At 38.0% G+C, this 13,615-nt stretch overlaps 2 protein-coding genes across 2 annotated transcripts; both read right to left on the bottom strand.

Annotated features, from left to right (window-relative positions):
• Positions 1-1,903: 1,903 nt before the first annotated feature.
• Positions 1,904-2,332, bottom strand: LOC142168013 (uncharacterized). The gene has a single exon (XM_075228661.1). The coding sequence runs from the start codon at positions 2,330-2,332 to the stop codon at positions 1,904-1,906; it is 429 nt and encodes a 142-aa protein (XP_075084762.1).
• Positions 2,333-7,214: 4,882 nt separating this feature from the next.
• On the bottom strand, positions 7,215-9,136 carry LOC107777236 (dof zinc finger protein DOF3.6-like). Its single transcript, XM_016597223.2, has 2 exons — positions 8,714-9,136; positions 7,215-8,536 (listed from the first exon to the last, which is right to left on the bottom strand). Exons 1-2 carry the CDS (start codon positions 8,765-8,767, stop codon positions 7,691-7,693), a joined length of 900 nt encoding a protein of 299 aa, XP_016452709.1. The 5' UTR covers positions 8,768-9,136; the 3' UTR covers positions 7,215-7,690.
• Positions 9,137-13,615: the final 4,479 nt, after the last annotated feature.

Consider the following 13,615-nt stretch of genomic DNA (forward strand, 5'->3'; position numbering starts at 1 on the left):
GAGTCAACTCTTGATGCTCTAGTGTCACATTAGAACTATAGTACTCAAAAGGTCATAACATGATGTTGTTGATAATTCATTTGTGTTGAGGGTAATTGCTAGTCCCAATTGATGCTTGATGGAGTCACCTTAGGCCAGCTGAAATATCCTTTTCTTTTTCTTGTGGAGGTGGGAATTACCCTATTTGCTCGAGGACAAGCAAAAGCTTAAGTGTGGGGGAGTTGATAAGTAGGGATTTTAACCTATTATTTGCTCTCTTTTACTTGTGTTTAGGGCCAAAAATACGTGAAGGTATTCCCGAAAACTATTGTAATATGCTTGCTTGCAGGGATTGTTCAAAATAAGCCAAATGAGTCATAATCAACTCATAAATGAGTCAAAACTTGAACAAAAAACCAAGACTGGGCCAAAAGATGTGAAACGCAAACCGCACAAATATTGTGCGGCTGCAAAAGCTACAACGCGGTCGCGAGCACTATTTCGAGGTCCGCAAAAGGAAGATTCATAGAGATGGATTTTTGGTCCAAAACATGAACGCGGCCCGCGTCAAAAAGGTGCGGCCACGAAAGTACCTACGTGGCCGTGATTACAATTACGCGGACCGCGGTTGCTGAGGTTCAGAGAGCTTGCATTTTAAGCAAAAACAAAAATGCGGTCCGCGTCAAGATTATGCGACCGTGGAAGTCTCTTACGCGACCGCGATGGAAATTACGTGGTCCGCAAAACCATGCTCAACCCAGATCCAGAAATGAAGAACGCGGACCGCGATCAGAATTACGCGACCGCTAAAGCAAGAATGCGGTCGCAGTCAGAATTACGCGGCTGCGTAACCTCTGCAGGGGTATTTTTGTACGAAAATTTCAGCTTAGTATAAATAGAATTTTTTGTCATTTTTAGAGGGTGTTGTGTATTTGCTGAGCACGTGAGACGGCTGGAACTTCCCTTTTGGGCATTTTTATATTAGATTCACCTTATAACATTAGATTTTCATCTTTTAATCTAGTATTATTAATTTTATCTTCTTTTCATCTTTGATTTCTGCTATTTCTATGAGTAGCTAGATCCATAGCTAGGGTTGTGACCCAACCCTAGTGTGGGCATTTAATGGGTACTGAATTTTAGGGCTTGAATGTTTATGGGTTAGTGATATTTAGCCTAGTTCTTGCTATAATTGTAGAATTAGTGGTTGCAAACACTAATTCATGCCTTTATGACTTAGTCTCTTCTTGAGAAAGAGGGACTAAGTCTAGGAAAACTAGGTTAACAAGGAATTGGGGTGAACTTAAAAAATTGATAGCCCCAATTAAAGAGTTAAACCTAGAGATAGTAATACCCGACTTGAGCTAATATCACGTGACTTGCATGAATACCCATTTGGACTTGAGAAAGCCAAATTGGGCAAAATCACTCAAACTATCGAGAGGTATAGAGTGAGTAATTGGGTGTGATAGCTATATTACGACTCCAAATTAATCAAGCTTGCCCTAGATTCTTGCTACCCGTTAGATATCCACCTAGGCGGAAGTCACTACCCTAGTCCTTTTAAACACTTGAAAACTAACATCAAAAAAAAATATTATACTTAGCTTTAATCATTGCATACAATAGAATAGAATTAGAAGTAGAATCAAAATCAAAATATGTGGAAGCGTAATTAGGAACAAAACACGCATCTAGACTTAGATATAAACCTAATTCTAAATCAATTAACTCCATGTAGATTCGATCCCGACCTAGTTGGGTAAAACTGCATTGACCATCCTCGCTACTTAATAGTAGTGCAGGCTTGGACCCGATCAGCAATCACACCCAGGACAGGGCATCAAGGCATTACATTCCTCCCAAAGGTTTGTCAAATTAGAGAAATATGCAGACACTAAGGAAATCCCCTACGACAAAGTAGTTATTTCTTTGTGCAAAAAGAAGCTAAGATGCGAGATCCATCGACTTTATCATACTTATCCTTCAAATCTATCCAGACCTTATGAGTACTAGACTTATACACAATTTCACTGAGCAATTCTTTTCTCACAGCATTCATAATCCATGACAAAACTATCGCATTACATTTCTCTCGAAGTTCATGCAAGAATCGATCAAATTTGTCCTTGGTACATCGGCCATCAACAAAACCCAGCTTACTCTTACCAATCAGACCTATTTTCATAGATCTACTCCACAATGCATAATTTTCAGTCCCAGTCAATTGAATAGAAATCAAGGAGCTACCTGGAGTGTCACAGGGCTGTAGATACAAGGGATGGTGATGATCTATGGTCGTTCCTGTGCTCGTTCTAGTTGAAGGTTCTTCTCCAATTGCCATAGCTGACATATTTAGTTGAGTTATGTCTTCGTTTCAACGAATTACAGACTTGCTAATTGCAAATCGAAAAATAAACCCTAGGTTAATCGATCGAGAAAAGCTCGAACAATCAGCAACGAAATAGCTCTGCAGAAAAACAGAGGAGAACAATCACAATGAGCATGCATCCAGCTCCCGTGCTCTGATACCATGATAAAGATATGAGATTAGCTCGATTGAAATGAGAGAAGAGAAATTAACCAGAAGGTTCTAGAACATAGGCTCCATTGGAGAGCAAATTGAGTTGAAATTATTTTCTCAAATCATATTGAATACATTGACATGTGGCTAGTATATATATACAATACAACTACCAGCTAAGCTAACTAATTCTACTGCTTCCGTTAATTCTCTAACACTCAATCCCATAATTAGTTATAACTAACTTCCTAACTAATCCTACTGACTCACGTGCGAGTCACGTGCTACTCCTCTCTTCAATACGTCTGGCCCCAACCCGACTCGTAATGCACATTTGGTGGAACGTCCGACCCCCAACCCTACCTGTAATGCACATCTGGTGGAACATCTTGCCTCCAACGAGGGGCGAAGCTACACCCTGGTAAGGGTGGTCAATTGATCACCATTTGTCAGAAAATTATATTATGTATAAAGATAAAATATTAGATTTTATAGGTATATAACATATATTGAATACCCTTTGTTGGAGAATTTTTATTTTATTTTTTTAAAATTTGAACATTCTTAAAAAAGTTTCTGATTTCGTCTCCAATCCAGCTCGTAATGAGCATGTGGTGGAATGTGAGGTCTTCATAGAGAAATGAAGAGATAGAATAAGAGTACGTACTGCTGGTATTGGAAGACAAGACAGAAAAAAGCAGAAAGAGATTGGATAGAAGGAATAAGGACGTCAGGCGTCAGCTATAAAAAAGTGAAGGCAACAATGGGAACAGATAACGTGTTCACGTTGATGCATGTGGGCACATCAACATGCTAACGTATATACATGCATTCTCCTGCTATTAATTTATGCTTGTGTATATGCAAGTTAAGAAAACCATTAATTAAGTATTTTTTTAAAAAAATAATTTGCCCCTTACAGTTACTAGTACTCCAAGAAGGCATAAAATCATAAATTACTCATTCCAGAAGGAAATAAAGGTAATTTGGTCAAATAAACCTTACGATTAAGACTATTAAGTGTGTTCATAATAGGTTTGACAATAACTTAAATGATACGTCAAAATGACCGAAGGAAGCAAGTAAGAAACTTATTACATATATACCTCCAATCTTTATTATTTGTTCTTTAAAGATTTTTGCATATTCCTTAAGACATTTTATTTAACTCTCCTTTAACGCCTCACTTAAATACAACCACGGATTAGACTAGTATGGGTAGACCCGAAGACAGAGTCAGAGCCACAATTTGAAATTTATAAATTTTAAATTTGTCACATAACCATTGGGTTCTCAATTAAATATTTTTATATATTTAATAAATTTTCATATCAAAAAGTGCTCCTTAATTAGTCCATATCAAAAAGATTTGCATTTTCAAAAAGTTAGAACTCGAAACTCCAACCATCTCATCATACCCCTTAAATTTATGAATAGAACTATTATGTGAGATAAGAGGTACTCTCTCCGGTCCATTTTAAGTGATATTTTTGACTTTTTTTACGCATATTAAAAAATTCATCTTTTAGTATTAGTTAACAATGAAATTGACCATATTAAGTTTAATTTGCTCATTGAAAATATAACAAACTACTCCTAAGCTCTTTAATTCAAGGACAACTTTAAAAAGAAGAATTTAATTCATTCTTGATATTTGAAAAAATCAATTAATTGTGAACCACAAAAAATGATCAAAAAATCATTTAAAGTGTACTCGAAGGAGTAGTGATAATATTCACAATCACAAATGACAGAGCACTTAATTTTGTGCCTCTGTGAGGGCCTTGTCCCTTGCCATTTCTCTTATTTTCCCACTCAATCTTTCTCAGATACCCCCAGTTCGTCTTCGTTTTCCGGAATATTTACTAGTACAATCAGTCCACCGACCAAAACCCATCATAATTACTCTTATAAGGGCAGTTCGGACATCTCGCGTTCATAAAATTTGGGGAAGGATCGCACTCAAAGGAGTGTATGATATAGACAATCTAACTTAATTCAAATATTAATTAGTGACTGGTTTTAGGGCTTAAATCAGTGATCTATAAGTCACGCGAATATAATTTTATCGTTACTGTAAGGCTCCTTCATACTCACTCTTGTATTTTTATTTTTACTTCTTATATTTTCATCCTTTTGTGCCTTTGTGGGGGAGTGGGGCTGAGGAAAGTACGTGACATGATGCAGAGAGGAGATGCTTTTTGACTGTTGGTATCCTGTTTTTGTGAAGCTTTATTCTTAGTATAAACTTAGTCTTGGTTATTGCAAAAGGCAAATTCCATTCAGATTCTTTTTTGCAAAAAAAAAAACTTATATGTAAGCCATCATTATGTATTTATATAAAGTCACGATCTTGTGCGAACACGGAATACTTTATACACCAAATTACCCTTTTTATGAATAGACGAAAAACTGTTTAGTTTTTGTTCCCCATAATTTACAAGTCACTTTTCCATTGCTACATTATATTCACCTTCTTATCTAGAGAAAGGACCATATAAAATAAAGAAAATATTTTAACCTTTGAACTAACTCATCCCAAAAACTAATTGACGTAAGGATCGTCTAAAATTATATAAAGAGACAACATCTTATACGTGTGAGACCCTCGCTCTTCGATGTTGAACATCTAAAGCATGAATAATATAACATGGAGGTCTAACGTTAGATAAATAAATAATAGACCGGATGAGTACATGTAGCTCTAATATCATGTAAAGAATGAATATTGAGTCCAATAAAGTGAATATTGTTTCAAAACAAATAACAACAGAATACTCCAACTAATGTGAGACTTAAGTAGATAAAGGAACGGTACTTTCACTATTTTACCAAAAAACAACAAATGAGAAGTATTTTAATTTTAACCAAACAAATGTGAGGCATATTTAAAATAACAAATTTCAAAAACTTTTATTTCCTTCTTAAATTCATATACGTCATACTATAAGTTAAAATGATAGAGTATCTTAGTAGTACTGCATAGAAATCAAGAATGCTACTACGACTATTCAATAACGAGGCTACAACATTTTCCATGGCATTGTTTTGAGTGAGAATTTGGCGTTTATTGTTTTCCCTTTTGTTCATCTCTCTCCTCTCTATACAATATCACAAACAATAGTACAACTATAGTTATAATAGGAGAATGGCAAATCACTTTCTTGACGTCTAAAGGCCAGCAAGAAACAGTTTTCTTGGAATAAGGGTGAAAAAATAACTAACCTCACATTAATCTCCCAAAAATACGAGACATTTGATCATATGGGAATGTGTAACTTCCAAAATTAGTGACTATAGTGGGAGCCCAAGAGTTGTGTACTTGAATTGTCAGTAATAAAGTGATGATACATTACAGATTCGTTGCATTAAGTTTTGAGACTGGATTGGAATATTTTTGAACCATTCTAAGCATTGAGGATTTATCGCGACAGAGGATCCAGGATTTGAAGTTTATGAGTTCCTATAATAACTTTAAATAAATATACAAAAAGTAAAAAATCAAATATTTTTAGATATTTAATAAAAATTTTAATACGTATACAGGGTATGTGCAAAAGCTACTGGGTTCCGGGGAACTCACATATACTAAGCTAGATCCGCCCCTACTGACGGACTTGTTATGATCGAAGTGAAAATTAACCACTAACCAATAAGGATTTTGGTGGAGTGATAAATACTCTTTTATCTTAACCAGAAATTTTGTGTTCGAGCCATGATTATAAACTCGCTTTTATTATGGAGTGCTATACCTCACCCCTCCAATGCGAGACTTCTGATCCCGACGCAAATTCGGATTCAGTTGAGTCTCAATACAAATATTAGACATTGAATGAGAAACAAAAGGGAGATTAACCACTGAACAATATGAAGGGGTCTGTTGGCCTTAGAAAGGCAAATGAGGAAAAATAGGGCTTCTGTAAAACAAAGGTAGAAAAAAAGTTGCAAAGTATGGGGAGAGTTACTAGCATTTAATGAACTCAATTTGGACGGTTAGTTCAGTATCTGTTGCTCTGCTTGGCTAAGCATCACCACTGACAATTCCACATGAATAGCAATGAGCTACAAGAAAGACTGAACTTAGGGCGAGTATTGTTGGTTCAATTGACATTTTTACTTTCGATTCGAATTTTATATATATACAGATAAAAGCTCATTGAAACTCACTTAACTCTATCTAGCTCCTATATTACTTCTGCCTACAGACATGGCAGAGCTATGTAGAGTCAAGAGATTCAATTAAATCTCCTTCGTCCTAAAATTATATAGGTAAATAGGACAACAATTATTATTTTTAGTTATATATAAATTGATTGAATCTCCTTACGTTAGTGAAGATTCTTGTGCAATGACAAATAAAGGGGTTTCAAAAATTAGTTTTGCTCCAAATGTCAAGGTGACATATTAGTGTAGTAGTATTTTTTCGAAATCCCCTTGCAAAAATTCGTGACTCCATGTTACGGGGTATGCATGAACATGAGCTTCGAATGCAAATCCGTAAATCATAGTAGAAAGCATGAAACTTTGATGAAAGACTCATTGTCACAAAAAAAAATTAATTTAAGCAAGAGGCTGTTTTAACTGCTCGAATTCGTAACTTCTTGGTCATATGACAGTAACTTTGCCAGTTATCATAATCAAAAATAAAAAATAAAAATTGAAGAAGAAGAGAAAATATTGACCCGACGTAATTCCATTAAAATAAACTCAATATATAACCAGTCACTAAGTACTGTGCATATTAGATTTCATCTCTTATAATAACCAAGCAGCCCCGTCATGTTAGATAATGTTTAAACCCCATGAATGGATAATAAAAAAACTTACACTTGATCTAAAAACATCCGCACAGTACATAAAGAACAAAAAAAATGAGAAATAATGAAATCAAAGCCTACCATATTACTAAGTTTTCTAGCAGGTGAGAATCCTCTTTAAACGATCGAACTCCATATTACTAGATTGAAATTCAAGAAAGCTGCTTCATAATTCAATATCTTCACTATAATTAAATAGGGGTAGAACCTGTTGTAGTTAAACGATCGAAAAGCTCAAGCTTGCTCAGTACTGTGCTGGTGGAAAACAGCAAATCGATACTCAAAATAGTCGTGCGCACAAGTCGACCATTATCGGAAAAAAATATAGGTCAATCTTGATGGGGTTTTCTCTGAAGATGGCATAAGAAAATCACAATAGCTGGCTAGTGGAAGTAGAAGTATAACCAGAGATATTTGTCCAAAACTGATTATTTGTGACCCCCAAATTGTTTCTTGGTAAATTTAGCCCTTGGCTATTAGTACCTTTACTTTCTTCCACCTTCACATTTTGTGTAGCTCCCACATCGTATTCAGTAGCTGCTTCAAATTGGTATAAATTATTACTAGGTTGCTCAAAGGTGGAGAAAAATGGAAATTGCTGCATTTGTTGAAATCTAAATTGGTCAATAAATCTGGCTTGGACTTCCATTTGATCTCTTGTACCACCTTGAGGTTGAGATCCTCCAAAATTGAGGCCATTTTCAGTAGATGTGAAGCCACTGAAATTATGCAAATTAGGGGTACTCAAGAATGACAAATGTGTTGGGTGAGGCAAATGGGGGATACTATTATTAGAGGTTGTGGCATTTGTAATTGGACTATATCTTTTTTCGCTTCTAATTGGGGATTTTGATCTACTTCTTTTAGTTCCTCTCTTGTTGTTCCTCCGGCATCCCCCTCCGACGGGGACGTTCCTCAGCGCGCCACCTCTAGTCCAATATCTCCGGCAAGTCTTGCAGAAATGACGTGGCTGAGAAAGGCTGTAATTATTGAAGTAACAAAATTTTGTATTAGTGGACTCGCAACGTGGACATTTTAGGACCGTCTCTGGCTGTGTTACTTTTGCTAGCCTGGCTCGTTCTGTCATCGAGCCAGGCCTAATTGAGTCAGTTGCGCCGCCACCTTCTCCTCCAGCTGCCGGAGGTGGCAGCATAGCTGGTGATAACTGAGAGGGATTCTCATTTGCGACTCCAAGTTGTTGTTGGTGATTTCCTTGCTGCAAAATTTTGCAAGAGAACTAGAAATCAAATACAACTATGTTGAGTATATAGTATATATTCAAATAGTAAAAGATTGGAAAAGAAAGTGGGAGTATTTATCTTTTTTTCCCAATTACTAGCTTTCTAAGTGAAGAAGCTATGCTAAGGAAAAAAGATGAAAAATTTCTTATTACCTCATGTTGCCAATTGGGAGGATCTAGATAGATGGGAATAGATGAGAAAGCCATTTTGTTAGTGCTCCAATATTTCTTCTCTTTTGTAAAAGGTTGATGAGGTTTATTGTGGAGAATATCACACTATACCCAAAGAGTGTTTCAGAAAAAGAAATAAAGCTAAGCAAGAAGAAAGAACAAAAGATAGGAGATCAGAAGAAATATAAAGGAAGGGGCTTTATTAATCTGTTCTTTTGTGCTTTACCTAGCTAGTATATAAATATTAGGGTTTTGAATAAGGATATATAGTGTTTTCTATTTTGTAAGCTTCATCCCTTTTTCGGTATCTTGTTTAAATCATATAAGAGAGACGATTAGCACTACATGCATATTAGATCAAGAATATCTAAAATGCTTATATTCAATCTAGAAACCCTAAATTCGGCCAATATATTATGTACATTCATATTCTATGAAAATAAACGTTGATCTGAAAAAGGAAAAGGCAAGCGACTGGTGGGATGTCACCATCGCAAGTATCTTTCTTCTTTCCGCCCTGTCTCCTAAAGATAATTTTATAATTTTATAACGACGGTACATATAACTTAATTATTTTTTTACATAAACAAAGTCACTCTCAAATGTGTGTGTGAATTAAAATTGCACGTATATTTTTCTGTAGAGCAAGAATATAATGAGTACGAACTTAAATTTTGTGCATTTACACTATCAAATTAAGTTCAGATCTAGAGTTCGACTACGTACGAGTTTACATGAACCCAGTAGCTTTTGCTTAGACTCTATTTATATATTAAAAATTCACTAAATATCTATAAATATTTGACCGTGAATCTAGTAATTATTATAAATTTACTTGAAGTAGATATAAGAACCCATGAGGTTTGAATCCTGGATCCGCCTCTGTTCCTCGTCTTTTGGTCTAATATGGAATCAAAAAAATAACAAATGGTACTTAATTAGATCACAAGTGTTTTAATCCAACAAATAGTACTCCGTAGTCCAAACCTTAGAGAAATTGGCTACTACATGCGGCTCTGATCTTAAGTTAAATGTTACTCCAAAAATGTGAAAGAGCTGAAACAGAATATTGTATCACCATACAAACTTGTCGATCAACAGGACGTACGTGAGACTCTATAATCAAGTAGCTACTATTCAACTCTTATAAAAAATGTGGATTTTTCTAATTTATTTTGATAATTTGTCGGATCAATTTCACGAATGGTCATCGAATTAAGGAGTACTTGCAGCAAAGTAATAAACTTATATAGAAAAGTGTTAATTTATCGGTTATTGTTTCATGCATGATTTTCAAGCGGATTCAAAAATTGTTTAAATTTAAAGTCCATATGTCGAGTTTATCATATGGATTGGTTCGTTCGGTATAACTAGAATGCGGGACTTAGTCACGTAGTTTTGTTACGTGACATGTTCTCTATTTGCTGTAGCACATTTGAAGACTTGAGAAGAGACGTGGAATAAAAGGTGATTATTTTAAAGAATTAATTGTATATACGTAATCATGTTGTCATTTTGTGTTTTACATTTTTAATTAATTAAGCCGCATTAAAAGTAACAAAACTAGACTGAACTTTACATGTATATTAAAAACTAAAATTGATATAGAAAAAGAATATACATATTGTTTACGGGTAAAACCGAGCCCATTAAGTACCCCGGTTTCTCGGTGAGACAAACAGAGCAAGGATATGACCGTAAGGAATTGGAGTCGGAGCGAGGAGCCCCTCGTATCGGGGCTCGAGCAAAACACATGCCCTCGGGGGCATCGGGACCACGTCCTCCGAGTCTGGTTCGAATCTCAAGACTTCGGAGAGCATTACCAAACAACCGCACACGACTAACAAAGGGTCGTGATGTCCATGCCCAAGCGGATATCACGGCGTGAATCTCGGCCCCGTATCGGCAGAAAATCAGTGATTAGCAAAACGAAAGACTTTTACCTTTCTTAGGATTGTACTTAGGGTAAAACTCCTCCGCTATATAAAGGAGAAACTTATTATTCATTAGACACATTGTAACACGCATACCAAGGTAACTTACTTCTATTTTCCCTATCTCTAAAGTTATTCAAAGTTCTTATTTTTGTTCATAAGTTCTTCATAAGTGCAAGCTCGGAACCGAAGGCAGGTTCCTCGTTAAGCCATTAGCCGAGCTCGGGATCACCCTTATCATTAGTTTGGCCATTTATTACGTCTTTTATTTACTTAATCTAACGCCATTAATCACTTGTATTGAATTAATCCACATATCCTTAAAATCGCGTATAAATTCAATTGTTATCCGTTTTTTAGGTAAACAGTTTGGCATCCACTGTGGGACTAAGGATAATAGTGGTAATTTGATATAAATTTCCATAATGCACTTTGTTTTACGCTTGTTCTTTGAGATTTTAATTTCAGGTCAAATTAAAAATGTCAAACTCTCGATCTGCTCACTTGAACGTTGAAGCTGAGTCTGGCCACCATGGCGAGAACAATAATGTAGTGCCCAGCAACGAGGTGCCCCCTGTTGACCCCAACGGAGTTCCGATCGCGGACCCAATAGATGCCAACTCAGATATGGACATCGACGCAAACTTGCTTACCGACCCCGAGAACAACGTTCGAGGAGGAACCCGATCGATAGCCTAGGGTACGCACGACGGGAAAGGCGATGAGATCAATTTATGGGTGTCTTCGAAATGTTACAAGCTCAACATACGGTGATAGCCCAGTTGCAGAACCAAAGTCGCGCCCCCAGCAGAGTTGAGCCCGAAGCATCCCGGGAAAACACCCGAAGAAATGAACCAACCATAAAAAGGTCGGGTCTTGTCACATTGATCGTTCAAGAAGTGGGGAATGGACATTGTCGGTCTGCACCATGGACCCCTTCTTGGACTTCTCCTTTCTCTCTTGGGCCTCCTCGAGCATGGGCTCAGTGTAGGAGGGCGTCCCCGAGATCTCAATTATATCGGGCACTTCCTTTGGAGCAGATCTGGCATCCTGGGGAGTTTCACCTCGGTATCCATATCGGTCTTTTGAGTTGGAGGGGGGTCGATCTCACGAGTATCCCCCTCGGATGCCTCCGATTCCCTGGGATAAGTCGTCCCATGGATAACAAAAATGGGTTCATCCTCTGGCTCATCCCTAAGCCGGAGAAGAGAGTCGGAATCCGGCGCCCAGGAACTGTAGCCCCTCCTAGGTTTGCGGAGCACCCTTTTTTTTGGTTTCTTCACCTTGGAGTCCGAGGAGCCCGAGGGTTTCCTCTTCCTTTTCTTATTTTCCTCCGTGGCAGCAACTGAGGGATCAACGGATGAGGGCACATCCTCGTCCCCTTCCGAAGGCTTAAGTTCGGTGGTCTTAGGCAAACCTGTAATAATAAAAGGGAAGAGGAGTTAGTATAATAAAAGATAGAAACGCGGTATTGGCTATTCAGAAAGAGGCCTTACCATGAGAATGGGCCTCTCATCAGCCCTTCGAGAGTCTGTGCCATGTGCGCTCAAAGTACGACATCTGAGTATAGATGCCCTCGATTTATTCCTTCAGCCGAGGAACTGCATTCGGAACTCGGACGACAGCTGCACGACCACAAGCATGAATGAGAAGAAAGAAGTTGAAGAAAAAGAATTTTTATGTTTAAAGAGAGTTTGCACTTACGAGACGCATTCGACTTCTCAAGGAATGGTATGTATTCAGGAGGGATCAAATCCTCGGTCTTCACTCGAACGAAGCATTCCTGCCAGCCCCGGTCTTGGTCTTCATCGATACTCAAAAAGGGGGCCTTGCTAGCCCGGCGAGTAAGCTTGATTAGTCCCCCTCGGAATATTCGGGAACTGTATTATCGAAGCAGGTGGCCAATCATGAACTAACGGGACTCGGTCTTGTTTACGAAGTAGCGGAAGAGGATCACGATCCTCCACAATGATGGATGGAATTGCCCGAGCTATACCTCATACCTCTTACAAATGTCCAGAATGATGGGGTCCACCGGGCCAAGTGTGAGTGGATAAGTGTAAACACTTAAGTACCCATCCACGTGGGTAGTAACGGCATCCTCAGGCATGGGGACTACTACGTCCTTGCCCACCTATTGCAGTCCTTTCGAACTAAGGGAAGAATGTCTTCAGTCATGGAGCATATGTACCTCGAGACTCCTTCGCCCCGGTCCTGTTTGCGTGAGGGCTTCTCGACTTTAAAGTCGTCTGCAATTGAGCAGCTCCCGGGAATGAACACTTTCAAGGGAGGCTCAGGGGCCGGTTTGTTAGCAACCACATCAGGGGAAGCCGTTTCGAGGGCGACTACTTCAGAGGGCGACCGCCTCAGTACCAGCCGTCGGTTGGGAAGATGAAGAGGTAACTTATTGAGGAACGAATTTCGATGTTTTTGCCATTGTTATCTGGGAAAGTTTTGAAAATTTGAAGAAGAATGCAAAGTTTTGGAAAAATGGGTTTTGAAGATGAAGAACAGAGTATGAAGATTTAAAGAAAATCTGGGTAAAAATCTGAAAATCGCTATGAAGATTAGAGAACAAGGATGAAGATATGAAGGTTTGAAGAAGGTTTGATGATGGTTGAAAAGATCAAAGGTAATAATTTAATTGAAAAGTAGAAAAAGAATAAAGGGATGGATCTTTTATAGGGAAACAATCGACGCTTCGCAATCGGGGGCAACCAGCTGAGCGACACGTGCCCGAAGTTAGAACGACGCGGCTAATGGGACGTTTCGGCTCCCTCGTCGTGACGTACGAAGGAAGGAACCGGAGTCATCTAGCGTTTCCCATCGTTTTGGCAAGCCTACTCTCTGAGAAAGGAGGGGACTATCTGTATACGGGTAAAACCGAGCCCACTAAGCACCCCGATTTCTCGGTGAGGCAAACGGAGCAAGGACGGACTATCTGTATACG

This window comes from Nicotiana tabacum, chromosome 13 (genome assembly GCF_000715075.1).
Source record: "Nicotiana tabacum cultivar K326 chromosome 13, ASM71507v2, whole genome shotgun sequence".
Classification (NCBI taxonomy): Eukaryota; Viridiplantae; Streptophyta; class Magnoliopsida; order Solanales; family Solanaceae; genus Nicotiana; species Nicotiana tabacum.